The 26,584-nt window shown below is 36.3% G+C and overlaps 1 protein-coding gene across 1 annotated transcript in view; it reads left to right on the forward strand.

Annotated features, from left to right (window-relative positions):
- The window catches only part of raraa (retinoic acid receptor, alpha a), a 286,802-nt gene that overhangs the window by 119,781 nt on the left and 140,437 nt on the right, over positions 1-26,584 (forward strand). The window contains exon 3 of the mRNA XM_028820073.2: positions 17,162-17,968. Coding sequence (XP_028675906.1) covers positions 17,791-17,968 — 178 coding nt within the window. The 5' untranslated portion in view covers positions 17,162-17,790. The remainder of the gene's footprint in view (positions 1-17,161; positions 17,969-26,584) is intronic.

Raw genomic sequence — 26,584 nt, forward strand, 5'->3', positions numbered from 1 at the left:
GGGCTCGTCTCAATTTTGTTAAGAAACATCTCAATGATTGCCAAGACTTTTGGGAAAATACCTTGTGGACTGATGAGACAAAAGTTGAACTTTTTGGAAGGCAAATGTCCCGTTACATCTGGCGTAAAAGGAACACAGCATTTCAGAAAAAGAACATCATACCAACAGTAAAATATGGTGGTGGTAGTGTGATGGTCTGGGGTTGTTTTGCTGCTTCAGGACCTGGAAGGCTTGCTGTGATAGATGGAACCATGAATTCTACTGTCTACCAAAAAATCCTGAAGGAGAATGTCCGGCCATCTGTTCGTCAACTCAAGCTGAAGCGATCTTGGGTGCTGCAACAGGACAATGACCCAAAACACACCAGCAAATCCACCTCTGAATGGCTGAAGAAAAACAAAATGAAGACTTTGGAGTGGCCTAGTCAAAGTCCTGACCTGAATCCAATTGAGATGCTATGGCATGACCTTAAAAAGGCGGTTCATGCTAGAAAACCCTCAAATAAAGCTGAATTACAACAATTTTGCAAAGATGAGTGGGCCAAAATTCCTCCAGAGCACTGTAAAAGACTCATTGCAAGTTATCGCAAACGCTTGATTGCAGTTATTGCTGCTAAGGGTGGCCCAACCAGTTATTAGGTTCAGGGGGCAATTACTTTTTCACACAGGGCCATGTAGGTTTGGATTTTTTTTCTCCCTAAATAATAAAAACCACCATTTACAAACTGCATTTTGTGTTTACTTGTGTTATATTTGACTAATGGTTAAATGTGTTTGATGATCAGAAACATTTTGTGTGACAAACATGCAAAAGAATAAGAAATCAGGAAGGGGGCAAATAGTTTTTCACACCACTGTATATTAAAAGTTGTCTCTTAGGAGTCAGTGCTGAAAGCCGAGTCACAAGCTAAGTGGCCAGATCTTTGCACCTTGTCAGAGATCCTCTTTAGTAGAGTGGTAGAACTGGTGGCTACGATTCCAGGCATCCTGAGTTCATGTCTCACCTGTGATAACAGGATATCTAAACACAGGAGGTAGGAGGATATTGTGTTTAGTTGTGGTAATTGTATTACAAGAAAATAAAACAGCACTAGAAAAAGTCCAGAATGGAACAATTGATAGATTTCAGTATTGTGGGATATGAGCTTTGAGAAAATGAAAGAGTTGATTTTTTTTCCCATTTAGGGAATTGACATTAGGAGGTGACATGATAAAAGTATTAAAAATTGTGAAGAGAATTAGTACCTTGGATTTCACCTGTTACTTTAAAATAAGTTAATCAGTTATATCAGGGTAAAGATGTACTGTCAATTTTGTACAAATTTTGGAACTCTTTTCTACACACTACACACTGTGGAATATACAAGTATAGATTAGCAGATAGTTGTGTTTTGGGGACCTGGGGCCTCATGTATAAATGGTGCGTAAACACAAAAATGTAGCATACTCCCATTTCCATGCTCAAATCGCGATGTATAAAACCTAAACTTGGCGTAAAGCCACACACATTTTCACGCTAGCTAAAATCCTGGCGTACACAAGTTCTCCACTCGGTTTTGCAAACTGGCGGAACCAGCATCAAAGCAGTGCTACTGTTCCTGTGTGTATTCCCTTTCTTTTTTAGATCCACATCCCTGATGTGGCTTTATCATATACACTGAAATTAACCGCATATTGTTTATTAGTTTAAGGCATCTGATTGTAATTAACCCATAACAATATAATGGTCCACGGAATGGCCAAAGTATTCCAAATACCATAGCAGATTAGCGTTGTTACTCTCACTGCACCGTCTTCTTCTTTTAGCTGCTTCCGTTAGGGGTTGCCACAGCGGATCATCTTTTTCCATATTACTCTCACTGCACCACTCGGAGTATTTATATCACTGTGTCTGAGTGTGGAATCACAGATCTACAGCAGCTGATCGGAAAGAGAATTATCGGTATACAGCATCTAGCACACACTGCCTCAGCCATACTATCTATTTGCACTGCTCTCATGCGGCAAACGCTTCAGAGCCTTTCCTGTACTGACCTTGCGGTTCAGAAACAGTTTCATCCCAAGAACTCTAAATGCAATCAATCAGTCCATCAAGTGCTCCTTATAGAACTGTTATACTTACAAATACAATTACCTCACTGTAAACTTGCGATAGTTATAATATTGCACAACCTGAGCCACTTTATAAAGTGCGTATTTACATATGATGACAATATCATTTTTAAGGTGAAATGTAGCAAAATATGTTTATTATATTATACAGGTAAAACTTTAACTTCATTTAAGTAATCTATACAGCTGGTCCTCGGGTTACAACGTCTTGAAATGCAACTTTTCGAGTTTACAAACTCTCACTCCCATAAAAACTTAAAAATTGAGACATGAGAAGGAATAAAGGTAAGGTTTTTTTTTTTTACTCATTTTATCTGTTACTACAGTACAGCATACAGTACAAGTATATTTATGTCCTTTTCCTTTTTCTGTGGCTTAGTTGTGTTTTTATGTTCTAGATTATGATTTTGCAAATGTGTTAAGATAGGTAAGTGACTTAGGCTAGGGTGTGTTTCGACTTACACCAAAATTCGGGTTACATCACTGTTGTAGGAACGGAACTGTGTTGTAATCCGAGGACGCCCTGTATTGTTAATTAAACATGTGAGGACACAGTGTCGCAGCACTAAGCACAAGGAGCTGGCGCTCCATTTGCGGATTGTTCCTGCCTCGCACTGTATTCTTGCTGGGGCTGGCGCGACACTGGAAGGATAGATGGATAGAATAATTTAACATGTACTACGAAGATATTTCAATGTTCCTTAAAAGTTTTGAAGAATCGTCATTCTCAGCTTACAGATGGCTTAACGTCTATTACAGAGCTGATTGTGTGGCGATTGGGTATTTGGAGAAAGAAAAGGAAGGACAGGAATCGGGGGTTATTATGTTTGAAAGAGACAGTACTGCTGCAATAAATTATTTCATTGAAGGCTGCGCATGGCGCAGCAAGCATCTTGTGTGAGGCATGAACAATCACTGCACCACCGTGTTCCCATGTTTAATACATGCTTTAATTCCTATCATCATGAAAATGATATCAAGTATACATCCCAGTATTTTAATTATTCAGAAAGCTGTAATATCACGAATGTAATGGATTCTGTGCCCTGTTGGAGGTAAGGAAAGCCTGCTAAAGAAGCACATAGTGATTCACACACAGAACACATAGAAGAACATATACAAAACAAAGCATTTAATGTGCTAGTTTGGTTACGATGGCATTTGAGAAAATAGTAAATTAAGTGATTTTAAGATGAAGTTGATGATCTACTTTAATGACAAAATAAATGATGTGATTAATCTCGAAATTTCAACTTTAAAGTTGGCATTTTGAGCCTTTTTCCCCACTGTGTCCCTATTTTTTCTTTTCTTTTCTCTGTACCCTAAAAAGCTTTCATATGATCGATCAACTTCCTTTTGTTGTTTATACCACTGTTTAAACCAGCAAATAGTACATTTTTCCTTGCCTCCACTTGGTATTCGCTGAAATTCTTCTATTTTTCCCCTCATGCTTTTGCCATTGTCTTTTCACAGAACGCTGAGCTTAAGGGCTATTTATATTGATTTGCATATTCAAAGAGGTGTAATTCTGGGAGGAGTTTGGGGAGTGGCAGCAGGTGCGTGCACGTGCGTTACTTTTCATGCTGACCAGGATTTAAGGAGTGGAAGAACGTGAAAGTTGGCAAACACACAGATTTATGCACCTGGAATTTTTTGTGCGTACGCTCATTTCCTGTTTTGTCCTTATGCCATGTTTTAGTGTGAATTTTATGCATGCCGTTATGCATGAGGCCCCTGGTCTGTTTTGATCAAAATTGTTTTTATGTTGTATTATTTCTGTTTGTTTTGATTTTTAGTTTAATTTTAAAAAATGATTAGTTTTTAGTTTAACTGACAATAATTGTTAGATTGTTGTACAAATGCCTGTTTTCTGTGGCATTTCCATTTGTGGTGAACTAATTAACAAAAGCATTTGTGTTTCTCATTAATAGATAGGACCTTGTCTTTCGCTTACTCCAAGCTGTTGTCTAGAATAGCTTATTTTTTAAATCCTTACTTGCTTACTGTTCTTTTAAATAAAGCATTGTTTTTTGCTTTACCTTTATCCAATATGGATACCATAACAGGGATATGCACCGTGCCTAATTTAATCAGCAGTGGCTTTACATTCTGCAGTCTTGCCTGGAGAGACAATTCAGGCATATTGCCAAAAAGGAAAATGCAAGTTGGGAGTTAAAGTATAGTCCTGCACATTAAATCTAACAGTAAAAAATGCCTGAAGCAGTTCATCCTGTTACTAATTGTTCCTTACAGATTCAACAAGTCAACAAATTATGTGCAAGATTTGTGAAAGGAATTGTTCTAGTTGGGTTTTAGGAAGTGATAGCATAGTTGTTCATGGCCACTTGTTTTGTTTTGATATTATTTGGACTATGTGTTTTGAGTGTGTTTGACATAACATAGTAGTATTAAAACTATTTTGTTAAATTAAGAGACAGATAGATAGATAGATACTTTATTAATCCCAAGGGGAAATTCACATACTCCAGCAGCAGCATACTGATAAAAAAAACAATATTAAATTAAATTAAAGAGTGATAAAAATGCAGGTAAAACAGACAATAACTTTGTATAATGTTAATGTATACTACACTGAAACTCCTCACTACATCATTATATTAAAAGCGAAGAGTTTTGGAATTATTATATTTTTTTACTTTTATTTTATTGTAGAATCAACTCTCGGGAGCGGGCAGCAGGTGGCCGTGTGGCGAATGCATACAGGTGCAGGGTATGGTCAAGTCAAATGTATTCACAGCACGTTATCGTGCAGTACACTGTCACTGGTTTAGTATATTTGCAGGTTCAGTATGAGCAACTCCAAAACAAAAATCCAAGCCAAATTTAGAGTCTAGTGAGAGACCATCTACATTAGCTAGAGATGAACAGCTAGAATTTTTAACTGCATTGCAGTTTGCAACTTGACAGGGCTGTTGCTCATGTGTAAAGCCTCTGTGTCTACGAAACAGTTTCTGGCTTACATTCTTTATGATACCGTCACTGTTGTTTCCTCTGCTTGCATACTAAAACAGAAGATTTTCTTGTGGTTTGATAGACGTATTTTTCAGCACAGTTTTGAAAGTGTTGACAATTTTCTTTATATGATAAAATGGAGAACTCATTATCTTCTTGTATTTAAACCAACATGCTATGTATTAAGTAAGAGTCCAGCATGAGTTAATTACATACTCCCATCGTCCTCCTTTTTGAACTTTATTCCCCTCTCTACATTTTGTAGTTGAGCATTTCATTTAAGCAGCTGCTGTTGCAAAAGGACCAGTGAATGTTCCTAGCATTCTCTCAACACCTCTGTAATCCTACGACCTTCTTTAATTTCATCTTGCTATGTCTTGGTGTGTTTCTTTGAAACAAAATCTACTTATTTCAATCTTTTTTTAGTTTCATTTGGTTAGTGTTTCTGCCTCACAGATCTAAGACATTGAAATGTTAACCCAGTCAACATCTTTGTGGAGTTGGTTTGGGCTCTCTTATTTTACTGAAAAGATTGGTTTTAGTGGTCGGCCAATTTACCGATCACCAGTAGACCGATTGTAGATCATCACCCGATTGATCGGAGCATCTCTAGTTATAACCTTCTGAATGGCCTTTCTGTGGTTGTATTACTATATCACATTATGGTGTACTCTTTTATGCTGACCTGAAAAGAGAACACTTAACTTTCAGCCCAGTGCCTAAGTAGTTCTCTGTGGTATATCTTGAATTAGAGATTTATTTTTTTGTCTCAAATTGGGTTATTGTGTGGTTTTTGTAAAGTGTTGTGATTAATAATAATAATTAATCTTATAATACTTTATATATAACCAACATTCATACCTTCATGTATGTTATGCTGGAATAATGTTTAAATGTTTTTAACTTAATATCACCGCAAGCTTTTAACACTGCATATGTTACAAATAAGAAAAGACCTCCAGTCTCTCTTGTTGTCCAATTCCTATATAATGCCACTTAATAATATATCTTCTTTAATTTTTTGACTGCTTTGCGTCACCATGATGAAAGTTTACATAAGCATGAAAGAACATTTTTGATGGTGGCCTAGAACTTATAATGCTTATAATGGTGCTGTTATATGGCCTGGACTCCCTCGTTACATATTGCACTAATTTAGGTTTTCTTTCTCTCTCTCTCTCAACACTAATTACTAATCTCAAGCTTCTGGCTTTTAAAATTCCATGTCATGTGTTTATGGGCTTGGATAAAGTTCTTGATGATGAAAGCCTTAAACTTTTTGTACCTTAAAGGTGGTGTTCAAGCAGGTATGGACTTAAGAGCAACTAAACACAAGTCTTTACAAACACTTCCTAACAGTATTTATCATATTTAACACATATAACGTATGATCTGTCATACGTTTGCTTGTCTTTGTGCTTAATCTTTTGCAGCATATTAATTTGAGGAAGAGGGAATTTGATTGGCCGAGAGGTACGCAAATGAAAATGCTTTTTACACTGTAAAGGAAGTGCAAAGTCCTCCTTCCATCTGATTATCAGGGAGCTGAGTGTTGGGGAAAGAACCTTTTTTATAGCATTAGTCTGATGGGCGTATCAGAAGGCAGAAGTGGGAGGAGTCAGATTGTGATCACTCCAAATCAGTGGCTTTTGGGGAAACTGAATGCCAAGTGAAAAGTGAAGAAAGAATAAGCTTCATAAAAGAAAATTTCACCTTGTACAAATGCTGCCTTCATGTGCTATAGAACCGATTGTAAATACGAGTTTCTGAGTTGGAAATTGCATGTCAACACATTTCATTCCTCAGAGCTACAAGCCAAAAAAATTTGGAGAAAATAAAAAAAAATGCCTGAATTTTACTTCCTACCCTTGTCAGTGATATTCATGTCTCTGGTGACTCTTCCTTTGAAGTCGGTGGAAGAGAATAAGTGGTCTTGAGGTCACTGGAAGGGGTGTGTGGCTCTCTTATAGCTATGCAAAAGGACGAAGGTCCAAGTCTTTAGAGTCCTGGTGCTTCCTGTCTTGCTATATGGTTGTGAGACATGGATGCTATACAGTGACCTTAGATGAAGACTGGACTCCTTGTGTCTCTTCGGAGAATCCTTGGGTACCACTGGTTTGACTTTGTGTTGTATGAGCAGTTCTTCAGAGTCCCGAATGTGGCACATGACCTGCATTTTGAGGGAGCATCAGTTAAGGCACTAAAGCCATGTGTCACGATTCTCAGAGGGTGGTCCGGGCTGTAGGATCCTCATTGTTGAGGACTCAAGTGGCTGGACCAGGCCAAGGGGATGCCCACATAGCACTTGGCTGTGGCAGATAGATGGCCATTTCTGGAGGGTGGGACTGGACCCCATGTCTGCCTTGGGGCTTGCCCACCGGGATCCTGAGCTGTTTCATCTTGTGGTGGGTGCGGCAACACGCTGTACCAGTGCATGCTGGACATGAATTCTCAAGAGTTGTGAATAGTGCTGACCTTTCACTGTAATCAAGTGTATAAAAGAAGAACTATAACCTGTTCAACCAGAATTACCATTCTTGTGATTGAATTGCATTTGGAGCTAAGTTTTACACAGGTTTAATTTATTTTTATTTTCATGATACATATGCAGTTTGTCTTTAATTCCTTTTTTTATAAACCAAGTAACAAATTAAACAGCTATTTTGTGTTTCTCCGAACTGTCTTGACTGGAAACTCACATGAACATACTGATGTGGTATTGTGAACTAGAGAGTTCCTAACCACCAGACTCCCAAAATTCCACAAAAATCCCCACTTCACAAAAAAGACCTGCAGTAAAGATTAAGCTCCAGGATACACATGAAATAAAAGGTGTTGTTGGTAAAGGCAGACCAGTCCCAATACACAATTCAAAGAATGGTTAAAAAAAAAAAAAAAAACAGAGCAAAAGCAGTTAAAAGTCCAGTGATCATCAAAGCACAAGAAAAAATACAAATCCCAAGAAAACTCGCCAGTGCATTCAGTGAACCGCAAGAACATATTTATTTTCCTTAGCCTTTATAGGGCTGAGGGAAGCTCCTTTCAGTGATGGGCAAGTGCCCTCCCTATAGGGGGACCACCCATGAAATACAACAAATATAGCAAAAGATACATTGACTATATAAAAACGAAATAATCCACACTTTTAACTTCCAAAACATACAAAATAGACATAAATGCGACATTTAAACACCAGGTTCGCAGACCCTGGCTGAAAGTGGATGAGACAGCGGGAACAACAACATTTATTTATATAGCACATTTTCATACAAAAAAAGTATCTCAAAGTGCTTTACATAATGAAGAAAAGAAAAATAAAAGACAAAGTAAGAAATTAAAATAAGACAACATTAGTTAACATAGAATAAGAGCAAGGTCCGATGGCCGGGGAGGACGGAAAAAAAAAAAAAAAACTCCAGACGGCTGGAGAAAAAAATAAAATCTGCAGGGGCTCCAGGCCACGAGACCGCCCAGTCCCCTCTGGGTATTCTACCTAACAAAAATGAAACAGTCCTCTTTGTATTTAAGGTTCACACAGAAGGACTTGATGATGATGGTCATTCAGACTTCTGGCTTTTAATCCATCAATGTTGGAACATCATGGTGCTTTGAGTGGATGGTGGTGGCACAAGCCGCCACCACAAAGAAACCGGAAAAAGAAACAGAAGAGAGAGTAGGGATTAGTACGGATTTTAGAGCCACCTTTAATAGTTATTATAATGAATTGGATATACAGAGTATCAGGACTAAATTAAAGTGAAGTTATGAGAAGGCCATGTTAAAATAATGTGTTTTTAGCAGTTTTTTTGAAATGGTCCACTGTATTAGCCTGGCGAATTCCTATTGGCAGGCTATTCCAGATCTTAGGTGCATAACAACAGAAGGCCGCCTCACCACTTCTTTTAAGTTTTGCTCTTGGAATTCTAAGGAGACACTCATTTGAGGATCTAAGGTTACGATTTGGAATATAAGATGTCAGACATTCCGATATATAAGATGGGGCAAGATTATTTAAGGCTTTATAAACCACTAGACATTAAGCCCGTTACAATAACGGGCGCTAGAACAGTAGTGCATAAACATTAGTAGGAACAGTCTATATTAAATGGCAAGGGACCTTGACCTCATTCTGTTTCTCTGCATCACTGTATTGTGTGCCTTTAATTTTCTCTCGCAGTAATACTGGTTTGTATTTCCATAAAATGCCTGTAATTTTCTCTGACAGTAATACTGGCTTTGATGTCCGTAATATGCGTTTAATTTTCTGTCACAACAGTGGGCAATCAGCAGAGTCTCCCCAGCAACTATATCTCCAGCAAGTACTGTGCAGTTCCCCAGCAAGTATTTTAATGTGTGCTGGCGTGGAGCTGATTATTGTATGTGTGGTGTCTCCCCAGCAACGGATTTTATGTGTGCGAAAATAAATCTACTTTTAAAAGTCATCCTATTGTAATATCATGAAAATTCGTATATTTAGGAAAACCCCTTCAACGACTGACACTTTACACTTTACTGGGCCAAGCTTCTTAATCGCAAATCTGACATCCTCAGAGTGAATACTTGCACAACAACAAACACTAATCCCACCTCTGTGGGGAAGCTGGTCTCCGTGTCTCAGTACCCGACTGGATTTTTCGTGCCTTATGTTTTAGGTCTTACCTCATTTACCGAAATCCGATTGGATTGGCCACGCAATATTTTATAGGTCCTGCCCTCTCTGTCTTGTGTGACGCGTCAGGCGGCCTTTGAAGCATCTGCTAGAGGCCAGTGACTCTGCCACTCATTCCGCCATTCCCTGTACTTCTGCCTTGTCCGTAATATGCATTTAATTTTCTGTCACAACAGTGGGCAATCAGCAGAGTCTCCCCAGCAACTGATGTAATGTGTGGCGTTCCGCTGATAATCGTGCCTGTGCCGTCTCTCCAGCAAGTACTGTGCAGTTCCCCAGCAAGTATTTTAATCTGTGCTGGCATGCAGCTGATTATTGTATGTGTGGCGTCTCCCCAGCAATGGATTTTATGTGTGCGGCCGCAATGATGTCCTTTATTAAAGAGTGCCCTGCGCATGCGCACTTCACCAGAAGACACACACACACATGGACACATGGACGCACACAGGGGTTTTATTAAAGAGGATAAGTAGAATTTTAAAGTCAATCCTGAATGACACAGGTAACCAGTGTAGTGACATCAAAACTGGAGAGATGTGCTCAGATTTTCTTTTCCTAGTTAGGATTCTAGCAGCTGCATTCTGCACTAGTTGCAAACGATTTATGCCTTTTTTGGGTAGTCCTGAGAGGAGTGCGTTACAGTAATCTAGTCGACTGAAGACAAACGCGTGAACTAATTTCTCAGCATCTTTCAATGATATAAAAGGTCTAACTTTTGCTATGTTTCTTAAGTGAAAAAGTGCTGTCCTAGTGGTCTGATGAATATGCGATTTAAAATTCACATTACAGTCAACAGTTACCCCTAAACTTTTTACCTCCGTCTTGAACTTTTAATCCTAATGCATCCAGTTTGTTTCTAATAGCCTCATTGTATCCATCATTGCCAATCACTAAAATTTCAGTTTTCTCTTTATTTAGCTTTAGAAAATTACTATTCATCCATTCAGAAATACAAGTAAGACATTGCGTTAGTGAATCAAGAGAATCGGGGTCATCAGGTGCTATTGATAAATACAGCTGTGTGTCATCAGCATCGCTGTGGTAGCTCACATTGTGCCCTGAGATAATCTGACCTAATGGAAGCATGTAGATTGAGAAAAGCAGCGGACACAGAATAGAGCCTTGTGGAACACCATATAGGATATCATGTGTCTTTGAGTTGTAATTACCACAACTAACAAAGAATTTTCTCCCTACCAGGTAGGATTCAAACCAATTTAAGACACTGCCAGAGAGGCCCACCCAGTGACTAAGGCGATTTCTAAGAATATTGTGATCAGTGGTGTCAAATGCGGCACTCAGATCTAGGAGGATGAGAACAGATAAATGGCCTCTGTCTGCATTTACCCGCAAGTCATTTACTACTTTAACGAGTGCAGTTTCTGTGCTGTGATTTGTTCTAAAACCCGACTGAAACTTATCAAGAATAGTATGTTTATTGAGGTGGTCATTTAACTGCATAATGACTGCCTTCTCTAGACTTTTTACTTAAGAAAAGCAGGTTAGAGATGGGTCTATAATTTTCAAGAGCAGAGGGGTCAAGATTATTTTTCTTAAGTAGGGGTTTAACTACAGCAGTCTTAAGACAGTCTGGGAAGACCCCCAAATCTAATGTCGAATTTACTATGTCAAGAATATTATCAATTAGCACGCCCAATACTTCTTTGAAAAAACTTGTTGGTATTGGGTCAAGGACACAGGTGGAGGGTTTCAGTTGAGAAATTATTTTATGTAAATCAGGTAAATCTATCCTGGTGAAAGAATTTAATTTGTTTGTAACGGAGTACTGGGGTTTAAGAGGATCCTCAGTGTTGGGGAGATATACTGTTATTTCTAATATCCTTCATTTTTTGATTGAAAAATACAGTAATAGTCTCACAGGTTTTACTGGAAGTACTTTGGAAGCATTCCTTTGAGCAGATGATCAATCGTCGAGAATAATACTCTGGAATTACTAGCATTGTTATTTATAATCTTAGAGAAATAGCAACGCCTCTCAAGATGGACTGTGTTATTGTATTCTGTTATTTTAACATTTAATATTTCATAGTGGGATAGTTAGTTTAGTTTTCCTCCATTTACGCTCAGCTGTACGGCATGTTCTCTTTAGATCAGACACTCTTTGGGTCTTCCATGGTATAACAATGTTAGAAGATTTTTTAACTGTCTTTTCAGGTGCAACTATGTCAACAGTAGCTCTCACTTTAGTATTAAATCTTTCCACCTTACTATTTACATTATCCTCGCTATTATAGTTGGCACTATAAACGGACTGATTGCTTAGAATGTCTGTAAGTTTTAAAGCTGCTGATGAGTCAAAGAAGCGTTTTTTAACAATATGCTTCTCATGAATGTTTTCTATCAATATTTCTACATTAAACAGTAGAAGAAAATGGTCTGATAGACCAATATCAATGACCTGCCTTACATAGACTTACTAATTACTAAAGGACTAAAAGTTTAACGTATGACCTGCTTTATGTGTAGGCTGATTAACGAGCTGTCTCAAATCAAGAGTCCAGGAGGTTCATGAATTCATTTACTTTTTGGTCATACTGATTATCAATATGAAAGTTAGTCGCCAACTATTAAGTGTGTCATAGTTCGTAATTAAAATTGACATTAAGTCAGAGAATTCCTCAAAGAAAGATGTGTTAAATTTAGGAGGTCTATACATGGATAATACTAGAACGTGAGAATCTCCATGAATAACAACAGCGAGATACTCAAAGTACTTGAATTTACCAAAAGTGACATCTTTACACATTAACCGGGAAGATGAAACACAACAACTCAGAGCTTCAAATACTCCGATAAGCCTGTGAATTCAGCATAAGCTGGTGTTTTACATAATATCTGATGTTGACAGCACCATTCCGATTTCCTTTATTTTAATTCCAGTAGTTCTCCATTCTCTTCTTATGTTTTTATGTTAAGATAGTAAATATGTTTAGGAGGGACTAGGTTTAGCATAGCCATCTTTCTGATTAAAGATCAAGTAAAAAAATGAGTTTTATCTGCCTTTTTATATACCTTGTATTTGGGCAGTAAATTGCAAATGGACAGTCTCTGGTGAGTGCTTGTGCTTTTATAATAAATTACATTAGACTCTAGGCATAGCTGAGTGCTTAAGAGAAAAATAAACAGCATGAACATTTATATACTGATCTAAAGAAAAGTCTGAGCTTTTAGGCAGGATTTATAAACAATAAACCTTATATAATACTTATTGGAGCACTGTGACTGTTAAATGAATTCAATGAATAAAATAGGGGAATGCAAGACGGTATAAACTCCGTATATGTGCTTCAGGGATTTAGAAGGGTGCTTGTATACTGTATGTACCTCCCAATAAAATTATAGATAATGTAGCACTTTTAGTTAAAATTAAATTAATCTTCTCTTTCAGCAAAATTCTAGGAAGAGCTTTTGCCTTTATGTAAATAATTTGCCATTATTTGTCTTTTCACACTTGTGCAGAGCTGTCATAATAAGAAGTACGACTGAATGTGAACAGTGAAGGACATCCCTTTATCACAAATGTAAACACTACTTTGATGCTGTTGAATTCCCTTCTGTTCATTTTCTTTACATATAGTACTTGTCACATGGCTTTGTACCAAATGTAACACCAAATTACTTATTGATCTGTTGTCTCAACTCACCACATCCAGAACAAAGCCTCTGGAACATAGTGCTGGAAAATAATCTGTACTGGATCCTAGACCATCACAGGGTATAGTAAATCATGCACCAACATTTCATCAAAAGTTTAGAATTGTCTGTTATAGACAGCAGATATCCTAGACATGGAAACATAAGTAATCATGTAAACTTGTATTTATGGACATTTATTACAAGTGATGCCCAATTATTCCATTAGCTCAGATCAGATATGCCCCAGAAACACAATATTGGCCCCATTGCCATTCAACAGGCATTGTCATAGCATTTAATGTCAAAGCAGCACACTCACAAATAGTTCACACCTGTGAGCCATTACATTTTTAGGCCAAGCAGAAGACTGTTTATGCAGGTTCTTACATAACTGAGACACAATCAGTTTGCACTACTGACTCAACGTGCTGACCATCTGTAGCTAAGCAACTTGTGTTGTTGTTACTTTTTGTGTCTGGTGCATGTTGTATGCTTACGTGATGTATAGATATAGATTATATATATATAATACTATTTAGTATTTATTGATATGTATTTCTGTTGCTCAGTTTATTCATCTGTGCCATTGTACTATTTACTGTTACTTACTACTGGTGATTTTATTTTCATTTTGAGTCTGTATTCTTTGTTTAATAAGTTAATTCAATTTAATTTCACAATCTCTACATTACCATTTTTAAAATGTGAATTTCCCCCTGGGATTAATAAAGTATCTATCTATCTATCTATCTATCTATCTATCTATCTATCTATCTATCTATCTATCTATCTATCTATCTATCTATTATATAGTGTCTTTCATATCTATCTATCTATCTATCTATCTATCTATCTATCTATCTATCTATCTATCTATCTATCTATCTATCTATTATATAGTGTCTTTCATATCTATCTATCTATCTATCTATCTATCTATCTATCTATCTATCTATCTATCTATCTATCTATCTATCTATCTATCTATCTATCTACCTACCTACCTACCTACCTACCTACCTACCTACCTACCTACCTACCTACCTACCTACCTACCAACCAACCAGATTGTGACTTTGGAGGAATCATGCATGTGAGAATTTGCAGGTGACAGAGTAGATCTTAGCCCTCATCTTGAGCCTTTCAACAGTATCTTGTGTGTATGATACACCTTACTCAGCATGTTCCCATATATTGAATCTGTTTCGAAAGGTGAATGTTAGAGAAAGCCAAAGATACAATCATATTACATTTTGTTAGAGCTAATGTTTTTAATAATGTAATAAAAAGTCAATTGAATAATTGGACTGATTTTATAATATCAGATAATATGGAGTTTTCCTTGTTTACTGCATGCTTTATTATGACTGAAAGTGAGATTAAAACTTTTCACTCTGGTAGTTGCAGATTCTCTGTTGCAATCAAAATATCAGAATCCTCTGCATGTAATGTTTGCTAATCGTTAATATTTACTGTACCTGATTAGGTATGACCACTGTGGATTTTCTAGAATGAATTCACTAGAATGAATTCAGTTTAGCATATGCCTGGTGATTCCTTGTCTTGCATATCATTAATGTGACAGTTTTGAATTGAAAGTTTGTGTGTGATGTGAATGAGTAGATGACTGGATGAGAGTGTTCAGGATTGAACAAGGGAGTGTGTCTGTTAATGAGTGTGATCTTTTTGTCTGGCCCGGTGCACAGAGTATTTGCCCAAGTCAAACCTTTTTAATGACTTCTGATCTACTGCATTGTACTGTGTCCTCACCAGTGGAAGAAGTAACAACAAATCCTTGATACTGTTCTATAAAGTATAATGACAGTGAATTGAATTTATTAATGCAATAAAGGCCAGAAAGTAAGAAAGCAGAGCATAAACTGGGAGAAGTTAAACCTTTGAAGAATTGAAGCATGCAGGAGTTTGAGATTTCTTGAGATTAGCAGTTTAACATTGCTGTCAGTACTGTACTTTAAATGTTTACATTTGCCACCTATTAGCTTATTTGCCCTGGTTTCTCTCTTTCATGTAGGTTAGTAGTTTAAAAGTAGCTCTGGCTGTAGAGCTAAGCTTCTTAATTCTGTTTTAATACAATATGTGTTAGTGTTCCTCAAAAACAGTTGTCATTGTTCTGTTGGCACAGGTTTAGGATTTAACTTCATATTCTGCATTGTAATCTTGTTTACTTTAGCATGTTTTTGTAATGATTTATTTTGTTAATAGTGCTTAATAAAGGAAATTAGATTTTTTAAGGCTGAATTTAAAATGTCATTTAAAAGATTAAATGATTAAAACTAATACTTTTAACGCCTTTCATTTTTAGATGATAAAATGCATAATATGCATTAGTTCCAACCATTATTAAAAATTTTCATTTCTAGTTGTCTGGAAAATAAAAAAAATACTTTCATATATGATGCCTTCTTTAAATCTTTGATTCTGTGAATCTTTTTATCTATTTTTTTTTAATTCATTTTTATCCAATGCAAATTTAGAGGGTAATCAAGTTAGTACTAGATGAGACCTCTGTTTATTGCAAGGGTAGTTTATACCTCTAGTAGACCTGCTCCAAAAATACTAAAAAAAAGTATTGTGCAAATCTTTAGTGTGTACTTATTAAAAATATTGCTGCCGCCATGTGATGGCACAATAAGGGCTGCAGTATTTTGTTTGCCTTGTAATTAATCTGTTCCATTGTGTTTTCTAAGGGCGTTCTTTGTGTCTGTCTGCTCTGATTGATAGGTTTCAAACACAGGTATTCACAGTATTTCTATTCAAGCTTAAGAACACAAGATGTTTGACAAATGAGGAGTTCATTCAGTCCTTTAAGCTTATTTGGTATATTACTGCCAGCTGGTGTTTGTATGAAATGATGCATGAAAAAAAACATATGATATGGATACAATGATGTTTTGAAAGCAGAGAAGCTGGGCACATGTCAGAAGAAGAAGAAGAGAGTTTCCTCACAGTCAACAGAAAATGTGCTGTTTTTAAGAAGTCTGTTATGCAGATGATATTAGAATACATTAACATCTCCATCCAGCACTTTTTTGACTTAGAAAATCTAGGACCCCATAAATTAAACTGAATGTGGCTGATGTACTGTGCTAAGCAGACTTTTGGAGCACTACCCCAAAAATGTACAATATTATATCATTTGAGCTACTGCTACATAACCATCACAGTGTTAATGCAGGTTTGTGTATTTTTAATAAACCATTGAAAAATGCCTTAAGTACTAGAATCATTTGTCAGTAGCACACTCATTTTGAACAGACATTTGCCCTTATACATCTTCAGAAGTTAAAACAGACAGTTTTGCTCTTTTCAGTTCATTCTTCATCTAAAGTGTATTGATAAGGGCTAATGCAGTCACAAGTGTATTATTGGTTGTTTTAAGGTTTCGTTTTGTTACTACTAAAATGAACATTTCTTTGTAAGCATTACAGATAGCTTACAAAGCTTACACTTTTGTAATTCAGTCAGGCAATGCAGATTTTCTTTTTTTATCACTTAATTCGATAATATAATTTTTTGCTCTTTGATAACAATAGAAATAGTAATTTATAAGCCAGGTGTCTGATAAATAAGAAAGCATGTCACTTTTTATTGTATCCACTTGTATGTTAAAGAGTGCAAATGTTACACTACACAAAGCAGTAATATCATTAAGTTTAAGATGAATGTTTTCTTTCCTTTTTTTTATTTGTTTTGGCTACTGTTAAGCAAGATTGTTGTTTTTTTTCGACAGGGCCTCACTGCAGAGTGTATAATTCAACAACTTGAAGATCTAAAGGACCTGGCAGCATTAATGTTGAGGACAATGTGAACAGCTTCTTCGTCATTATGTAAGGTTAATATATCTGGTCTGTGGAAAAAGAAGAACAACAAAGAAGAGAACCAAGGACAAACAGTTGGGACATCGAGATTCTGGTTGAAATTTTTGGACTTCCCCCATCTCTATCCACCGTTGTCCCCATCCCTTCAGTTTTTTGTGTGTGTGTTTTTTTTTTTTTTTTTTTTTTTTTTTGTACGTGTGCTTACTTTTTTATACATCTTTTAAATTGGATGTTTTCTCTCACCAATCACTATGCAAAAGGAATTCAGTTATTTATTGAAGGAGAGCAAAAATTTGCTTTAGAGGAGTTTCTTTCTCCCTATTAATACAACCTCAATTTTTTCTTCTGGGTAACTGTCAAGGTTTAAGACAAATGTAATTGATCATCATTATACGGCATACTTAATTGTGTCTGGATAAAAAAAAAAAAAAAAAAAAACTAACTTTATGTCATCAATAAGTTTTACCCTGTAAGGAATAATTGTGTGGATAGTCCTTCCTGGCCCAGACGAAACTTTTAATTAAGCACTGGTGTTCAAACCATGTCAAGTAACAGTGGCTCTTGCCCTACTCCTTCTGGAGAAGGCCACATCAATGGATATCCTGTGTCACCTTATCCCTTTTTCTTTCCACACATGATTGGAGGACTATCCCCGCTTGGTATCACCAGTCTGCAACACCAGCTCCCTGTTAGTGGCTACAGCACTCCATCTCCTGCAAGTAAGTCTGAACTTTTGTGTTTCAAATTTTGGCCTCATGTTAAAACTAGCCACAGCATAATATTAAAACATCTTATTTCTGTTGTTAAATGGTTAGTTTTTGTTTCTTCATTATAATAAGTTGCCAGCCCACCTCAGGCGTATTGTTCATTTAGTCCTTTTTCTTTTGCGCTAAAAGTGAGAAGCTCTTCCCTGAAGTAGTAGAGGCTGTTGTCTTATAGCTTTTCTGATGCTGTTCCTTATGGCAGTGTTGGCACTGATTCAATAAACAAAGGTCAGACAGATAATGAAATTCAAATATGAATAGTTCTGTATATGTGTACACAAACATGTCTGCAAACATGAAAACACAGAAATAAGAGTAATTGCAAAGGAGACCATACTACATGTAAACATTAGATCAACAAAACAGTCCCTTAGAGTCCCAGTAGGCTTTCTATCACTTGGGATCTGGCTGTAGCTTACACAATGCAAAGGATGGTTAATTTTAAAACTGGTGTCCTCATTAATGCTGAGTTCAGTTGATACACCATTAACATAATTATGTAATACAAATACACAGTGTTTTATTTTATTTAATGTGGTTTTGAGTGGCAATGCATTAAAATACAGTAAACAATGAATTTAAATAAAAAGTGAAAAAAATGGAGCAAGATGCATCTTTGGTAATTGTGATGTCCCTTAAGGTCTTGAGGAGTGTGGAACATTTTTTAGTCTACCTGAACTAATAGTTCATTAGCCTAATATTTTTAATTTCCTAATTTATTTATTATTTAAACTGTAGTGCTCTCTCAAGTACAATTTGCATTTTGTTTTTGTCAAAGGAGGTGTTGCTTTTTGTTGATATGTTGGTACTTGGAGCAGGGCTGAATGAAATGTACCTGTCACTTTTACTATCTCTGCCTTATCACATGTTCTAGCTTTCCAGTGGTATCCGCAGAACATGGTTTAGATGATATATCCATGGTCATGTAGCTCACATTTTATTAAAATGTGTTTATTTTGATGAGTTACTGTGCAAGATCATGTTTTTTTGGCTTGGTAATATTCTCATCATTTTTTTGTTTTAATATTGGTGTTTCAGCAAGTTTTATGGATTTTATAGTTTTAGATTCCTGGCCTGGTCATTTTTTTATATGTTCTCTCTTTGTTTGTATCACTTTACTCCAATAATTTCAGGTGCCACTTTTATCCAGAAGTTGTGCTTTGGCAACTTCAAATCAATTTTTAAGTGTGTGTGTATCTGCATGAATGTGCCCTGCCAGCAGATTGGTGTATCATCATTGTAAGTGTGCAGTATAATAAGTGGGTTCAGAAAGTGATCGGCTAAATGGTGCAGCATTTGTTTATGAGATTTTACTCTACTGGTTGTTTTCATTATAAAGACATTAAGAGCACATGTGTATAATGGTACCCCATTGGCAGGTGGGCGTCTTTTCTGAAGGTTTTTATTTGAGCTGTTTAGGTGTTTATTGCTATTCTTGTATACATGTGGAAGATGTTTTTACAAAATTCAAATACTTGGCTAAAACTGCAAAAGTGTTTGTAAGCAAATAAAAACAAATACATTTTGAATAAGGGCGATTCCATAAGAAATGTGAAATGCAGTGCAAGAGCCTATGGTCATGAAAGCTACATATTCTTTACCCTTTGCAGTGCCAACAGGAAGCATCTCCTCCCTGCTTCTGATAACGGAAGCGTGAAATTCCATTGGAATTTGTATTCTAATTAGGGTATTGTATGTTTAACATTTTAAGTAACTAAATATTTGAACTCTGTTGGCAGTTCTGCACTAGCCTCCTTTGCTTTTTTTTGGACCTACATTTTGTGTGTTTCATCATCTATAGCATAACATAGCAGTCTGTTGTGTTACTTATTTTCCTTATTAGTACTCTTAATACTCGTTTTTGCTCATGTGGAGTAACATACTTCCATGTGCTTATGAGCAGAGCTGTTAAAAAATGCAAATCAAAATTCTATTTGTCAGGTCTATTGTGCAGAAGAGAATAACAAACCCTTTGTGGTTAACTGATTATTCAAATTACCATTCGCATGTCTAGTTTCATTGTGAGGTGGATGAATGAACTAACCTGCCTCCCTCTTTACCTTCTCACCTGTCCTCTTCCTGTCATTCAGAACCGCTTCTTGCCCATGGAGCTTCTTGTTTGCTTCCAGTCACTTTTAACTGCAAATTGTTGTTTCTGTTGGAACTCATTTACAAAGCAGTGCTTTGTTTGCTGTTTCAGGCATTTTTGGTTCCTGTTGCAAAACTTGTAAGTTAATTAATTGCACCATATAGCAGAGGAATATAGCGTATTTGTAAGTAACAGACACACAGTGTCCATATTAATAATAGGTTTTATTCAACATGATTATTTCCATTTTTAAAATCTGATTTTGTCAATGTATGTGACAATTTTAATGGTTTCAATTAATAGTGGAAATAATTAATAGGGGAAATACAATTGAAAAATGAAGAAGAAATTGGAACGACAATGAAACAATTAGACTTGCAGAAGAAAGTCACTAGTTTTATGTTAGTGCGTTATTTGATAAGAATTACAGGTGTTAACATTTATAAAAGAGAAGTCACTTCCTACTTGAGTTTTTTTTGTTTTGTTTAATTGTTTCAGCATAGTTTTAGTGACACAAGAGTAAATCTCCATTGTCATTTTTATAGGCAGCATTTCTAAGATTGATTGCCATCTTAAAGGCTGTGAAAGACACCTGGGTTATTGCTGGTTTGGTAGTTCTACAGATGTCTTTGTCCTTTCACTAAAATATATGCAGATTGCACCCTAGGGTGAAAGGCTTTGATGAATGGCGAGAATGGTACCATCATAAGAAAGCCAGTGGTTAATCGTAGAATTTCATCTATTTGCCTGGAGGTGCAATTTGTACAAATGTTGACAGCTGTCTTCCATGTGCAAACAAATATCTCAGAAAGATTTGTTGTTTAATTTGGTTTTGCAGTTGAGGTTATGTGCAAAAAACGATTGTGAAAATATGTAAAAGGGTAAAGAAAAATGTTTTCTGTATTCTTTCATGTTTAATGTGATTTTTACTTCAGCAGAGCATCATTATTCTGCCCCCACCCCTGCTCAGGGCCTTCTGCAGTTTTTTTCTTTCCATTACTGCTAATCTATGAGAGTCGGAAGTCTAAGGCATTCCATGAGTCAGGATTTTATAACAAAAATTAAGCAAATCTGGATTTTGTTTATTTAAGTGCCAGATGCTGGCTTCATCATTTAAGTCTGTTCTGCAGCAGAAATTGTTATCGACTGACTCTTTTTATCCTCTAATCATAGGGTCAGCATACACAAGGAGAAACATTTCCTTTAGTTTGCCTGGATAGCACAGTGTTTCCAGAAACATGAAAACCTGTTTCCTGCAGAAGACCTCACTTCCAGTTTGGGAATTATGCCACTACATGCATTTTGTCTTTAATCCAGTCAAATTCTTGCAGCATGTGACATAGCAAATTCAGCCAAAGAGGCTGTGACTTTTACATTAATTGTTCAGCCCTTTTTGAAATGGTCCAGTCCTTATAAGATTGTTTTTACTAGAAATATAGAATAATCCATTTTGATTTAGCTGAAGTGTATTTTTAAATTTTGTGTCTGAAATTATTAATATATGGCTTATAGCTACTGTATGTTCTGATGTCGTTTATGGAATGAAGTACAATGTGCTCCACATGTACTGGTTATCTCTTCCTTTGCTTATTAGTATTTTTTTTTTTTTTTTTGAGTATCACTTGATTGGTGCTCTGACTACCAAAATCCTTTAAATATAATTACATCCAATACTATGGAGTACCTAGAAAACATTTTATTACGGCCCTTTCACCAGTCCTAAAGACTTGGATACTGTGTAACTGATCAATGCTTTTGGTCAGAAAGCCCTGCATAGTAGCTAATTAGACATATTGCTGATATATGATTTTATGTGAGGGCTTCTCTACACAAAGAAAAGTTCTAAATGTCAAAGCTTACTTGAAATAGAGAATGATCAATAGTGAAAGACTGCTTGAATGGTGCACTTTCAAAACTATAACATCTGGTGGTGAAGCATGCTTGAAAAGTTCCCGTCTTGGTGTGCCAAAAGCATGCCAGCTAAACACGTTTGTTGTACTACAGGGAACCATTTGAAAGTAGGAAGTAAACATGAAAAAAGTCAATAATGAATTAACAGTAGAAGTCAACTAAATACAGAAACTGCAATCAAGTAGGTTTAATAAGAACATTTAATACAAAGAAAATAAAAACAAGAAATATGGGCTAATGACAGAAAAAAATCAATCAAATCTTTGTCCACAGGGAATTTCTGGAACCACTCATCTTAAGTCAAAGGAAGGCTCCAGTACTGTCCATATGCAATCAGATATTCTTGGTTTTATGGTCATGACAGAAATCACAAATTGAATTCTTACTGTTACAGAGATTTTGCTGACAGGATCTTTTATAAAACCCTCCAGAAATAACACTGCCTTGAGTTTGAGATTGCATTGGACATGAGAGTGCATGGCTGCGCTTGAGTTCTCATTGACTAGAAAGCAAACCCAAGGACAAAATAAAAACAAACTCCCTTCATCTTAATTTCATATCTTTTAATGACCAACTTTTCTGCTTTAGAAATAAACAATAGTGTTAATGGGGAAAATTGCTGGTAGTCAGTGCTATGACCTGATTACGTGAGCTTCGGTAATCTCTGAAATCTGCTTGGCTTTCAATCAGACAAGGAGTTATGATGTGCCAGTCAATCATGTCAAGAGCAGAGCTTTGGGCCTGTATGGGAGGATGGCATAAGAAAAAGTAATTTCTGATAAATAGCCATGTGAAGCATTTCTGGAGTTTGCCAAAAAGCAACAGAGTGACCCAAGTGGGATGTGGGGGAAGACATTATGTGAAGATGAGACAACATAAAGCTTTTTGGCCAAAGTTCAAAGGAGGGTGTGTGGTGACTTCCCACATCTCAAAGGATGCCACACATACAGTGGAGTGTGGAGGTGGAAGGATTAGGCTGTGAGGCAGGGAATTGGCATCTAGGTAAACTATGAGCAAAAGGATAGTGAAAGTAAAGCAAGAGAACCTGTGTGAGTCTGCTAAAAATCTGAACCTTTGGTGAAAGTCTAACAGAACAATGATGCTAAACACAATGATGTTGTATCCTTGGAGTGGCTCAAAGATAGAAATGTGAATGTCCTGCAAGCTCTCAGTCCAAGTCCACCTCTCAAGTTAAGAAACAGAGAATCCATACCTCTGCTTGAAAACTGTGTATCAAAGCATCATGCTACTAACCCAAACAATCTGGAGCAGATCTGCCTGGAAAAAACCTGTCAAAAACAGAATGTGGCTGTGCAAAATATTCAAGTGTAGAGATGGAATATTTATCCAACAGTCCATTTTCTTTTTTTTCCTTAAGATTTTTTTTTTCTAATTTAAAACAATAGCACATATTACAAACAATTGACAGGTTTGCCATGCTAATGGCCATTTCCCATTACACAAATTTATTGCCTGTCCTTTTAAGCATCAGGTATACGTCTACGAAAAACACAAATTAAAGGCCCATGTCTCCAGTGCAAGGAAACATCTGCAGTTATATGTGGGTGAAGAAAATGTTCCGTGGATTTGCACAGGATTATATACAAATGTCTGTAGGACATTTCTATGGAAAACTTCCAAAAACATGTTTTGTAACCACTTGTAAATAGGAACTGTTCTAGTTCCTGTGAATTGAGTCATTCAGAGCATTTGCTTTGCTTAATTTGAACATATTAGCTAGAATAATTAGCAAGTCTTTTTTATAATTTCTAAACATGATTAACACACAAGTTGAAGACTATCTAATAGATGGCATGGTGACATAATTTTAGTTTCTGAGCTTAGGAATATCTTATGACCTTCTTTGCTTTATGATACATTGCACGGTGTCCTGACTTGCAAGCTCATTTCAAGATGACACAATTCCTTCTCGTGTCTTTAGAGTAATTTCACCAACCTTGACTTGCTCTTGAACCAAAAACTGTTCCTTACAGTTTTTGTAGTCTGCATCAAAGATCACTCAAAGGCTAGTTGTATAGTATCTGAAGAGCTATGCAGTCTTCAGAGGGCACTGTGTTCTTTGTACGGTGTATAAAACAGGTAGCATATGCTGTACTTATATTATACTTGAGTAAATGAAAAAGAGTAAAGCTTATTTTTCTTTTGGGAAAAAAGCTGAATTCATGTAATTTTATTTTTTGTTCTGTTTTTTCTTTTCTCCTTGTTTCTCTTGCTTCTGCAGTCAGTTCTCATTTTATGTTTGCACAAGGTGAATTTCATTAAAAGATAAATGTTTATTGATCATCATTGTTTATTACTGCTGAGTGGCATGAACAGTCATCATCTTCAACATTTATTTTGCTGCACTTAACCTTTCCACTCATTTTAACATCATTCTCTGGTATACGTTCTTGATGGAAGTGTGCTCAATGCTAAGGTACGTGGGTAAAAAAGCTTAATGCAAGCATTAGAGAACAATATTTTTGCACACAGAATTGTCAATACACGGATCTGATTCCCAAGTACTCAGACAAAGTAGCACTCTAGGGACCTTTTAAGGCTCAATTCAATATTGTCTTGAAATGTTAAATGAATAAAACTTGACTAGCTGTGCTGGTCTTTTCTCATCTCAGTATGGTGTATGTTCTTAGGTAAAATCAACTTGTGTGAATTTTTTGTTTGCTTTATAATAAGAGCCACATATGTTACATAGTCTTCAGTGTTGCTTATTTATTTCTTTGATTTGAATCTTAACATAGGCACTACAGTAAGGAGAACAACAGAAACTATAAACCCTCTTATTTTTTCATTTTATTTTTCATATCCCTGGTATGTGCATTTTTAAACCATTTCAGTTGAAAGGGAATGTCGTGCTAAACCACTACAGACACATGCTTTTTTCATTACATTCTCCTCCACTATTTCCGATTTGTACTTCTGTTATACTATCTGTTGTTTATAAGAAAACTCCACCAACACCAATTACTTGTGAACAGTAAGTCAATGTGTATGCATCCTTCCCTCGGGAAAGATAGTGCCAAGATGTTGTAGTAAAAATTAATTAGGTATAATTGCATTTTAATAATAATAATAATTCATTACATTTATATAGCGCTTTTCTCAGTACTCAAAGCGCTATCCACACAGGGAGGAACCGGGAAGCGAACCCACAATCTTCCACAGTCTCCTTACTGCAAAGCAGCAGCACTACCACTGCGCCACCATACACAGAAACACAGAGGGCATCTTTTTTCTGAAATCAGAACCATTGTCACTTCAGGGTGGATGTACATTATTTGGTACATTTTAGGACTTTTACTTAATTTTGTGGTAGTTGTGGTAATTCACAGACTGCCATTAGACACTTGTTTTTTAAAATTGATAAATATTGCTTATATTTAACAACACAATTTTCCTAGGGCAAATTGATATAATATATGACAAGCTTGTGAAAAAGTAACTGACAAAAAAAAATAAAATAAAACTGAACTCATCCTTCAGTAGGTCAGGGAGAGTAGTAGTAGGTCAATTAACAGTCCTTACCAGGCTTGGTTAGTTTTTATTTTTAATGAGGTACTGTATATATACTGTATGGCTTCACTGTTGTTACTGCTACCTGGTTACCCATTGTCTGATTCCAATTTGCAATTTTATTTGACAATGTTGCATTAAAAGAATCCTGTGCTGTTCAGTTTGGACATCTTAACTTACCATTTTGTCCTGTAAAGTTAGAGTCCAATGTTCTGCACATCCACCGCCTCTTCACTCAATCCAAAACATCTCCAGGGTGACATTGACACATCACATACCTGTTCTTAAGGTGGTCAAATCACCATTTCTTTGGCCTTCCCCACAGTTGTCTCCCTTGGAGATTAAAATGTAGTGCTGTTTTCCACAACCAAATCCTCATTGCTCTGTATCCCATTGCCGTACCATAGTAACTTTGCCTCCCACGTAATTTTAATTATTGCCACAACTTCCATCCATTTGTGGACACCTTTATTTAGGACACAGGCCCGGCAATCATTGGAGTATTCACATGTCTTACCAGGGCTTACTTATGCTTCGGTGACACTGGCCAACATCCATATAAGGCAGCCAGGCAAACAACAGACTTGTTAATCTTCCCCTTAAGGTAGAAAGGCATTCAGTGGTCACAAAGGACTATTTTGACCAATAAAAAAAACTTTTGCCCTTTTTTAAACTAGTCTAAGACCAACATATGGTATATCTTTACCTGAGACGCTTGTGGTTTGCTATAGAATCATTAAGGTCAGCTTATCATGCTTAAGGTTGCCAGTTATTTTCATGCTTGACTCTGCAGTTTTACAGTTTTGTCCACAAATAAGAAATCAGTAAATTCCTTGGAATTGTACTAGTATTCACCTGGAACAGACTGTTTCTGGTTTCTTGGAGATCAACATTGCTCACTGATACTCATAACACACAACTTCACTGTACTTGAGAAAATATAGCTGGGAAATACAACATAAGCAAAGACATAAACAACATTTATTTATTTAGCACATTTTCATACAAATGATGTAGCTCAAAGTGCTTTACTGGATGAA

This window comes from Erpetoichthys calabaricus, chromosome 14, assembly GCF_900747795.2.
Source record: "Erpetoichthys calabaricus chromosome 14, fErpCal1.3, whole genome shotgun sequence".
NCBI classification, from domain to species: Eukaryota; Metazoa; Chordata; class Cladistia; order Polypteriformes; family Polypteridae; genus Erpetoichthys; species Erpetoichthys calabaricus.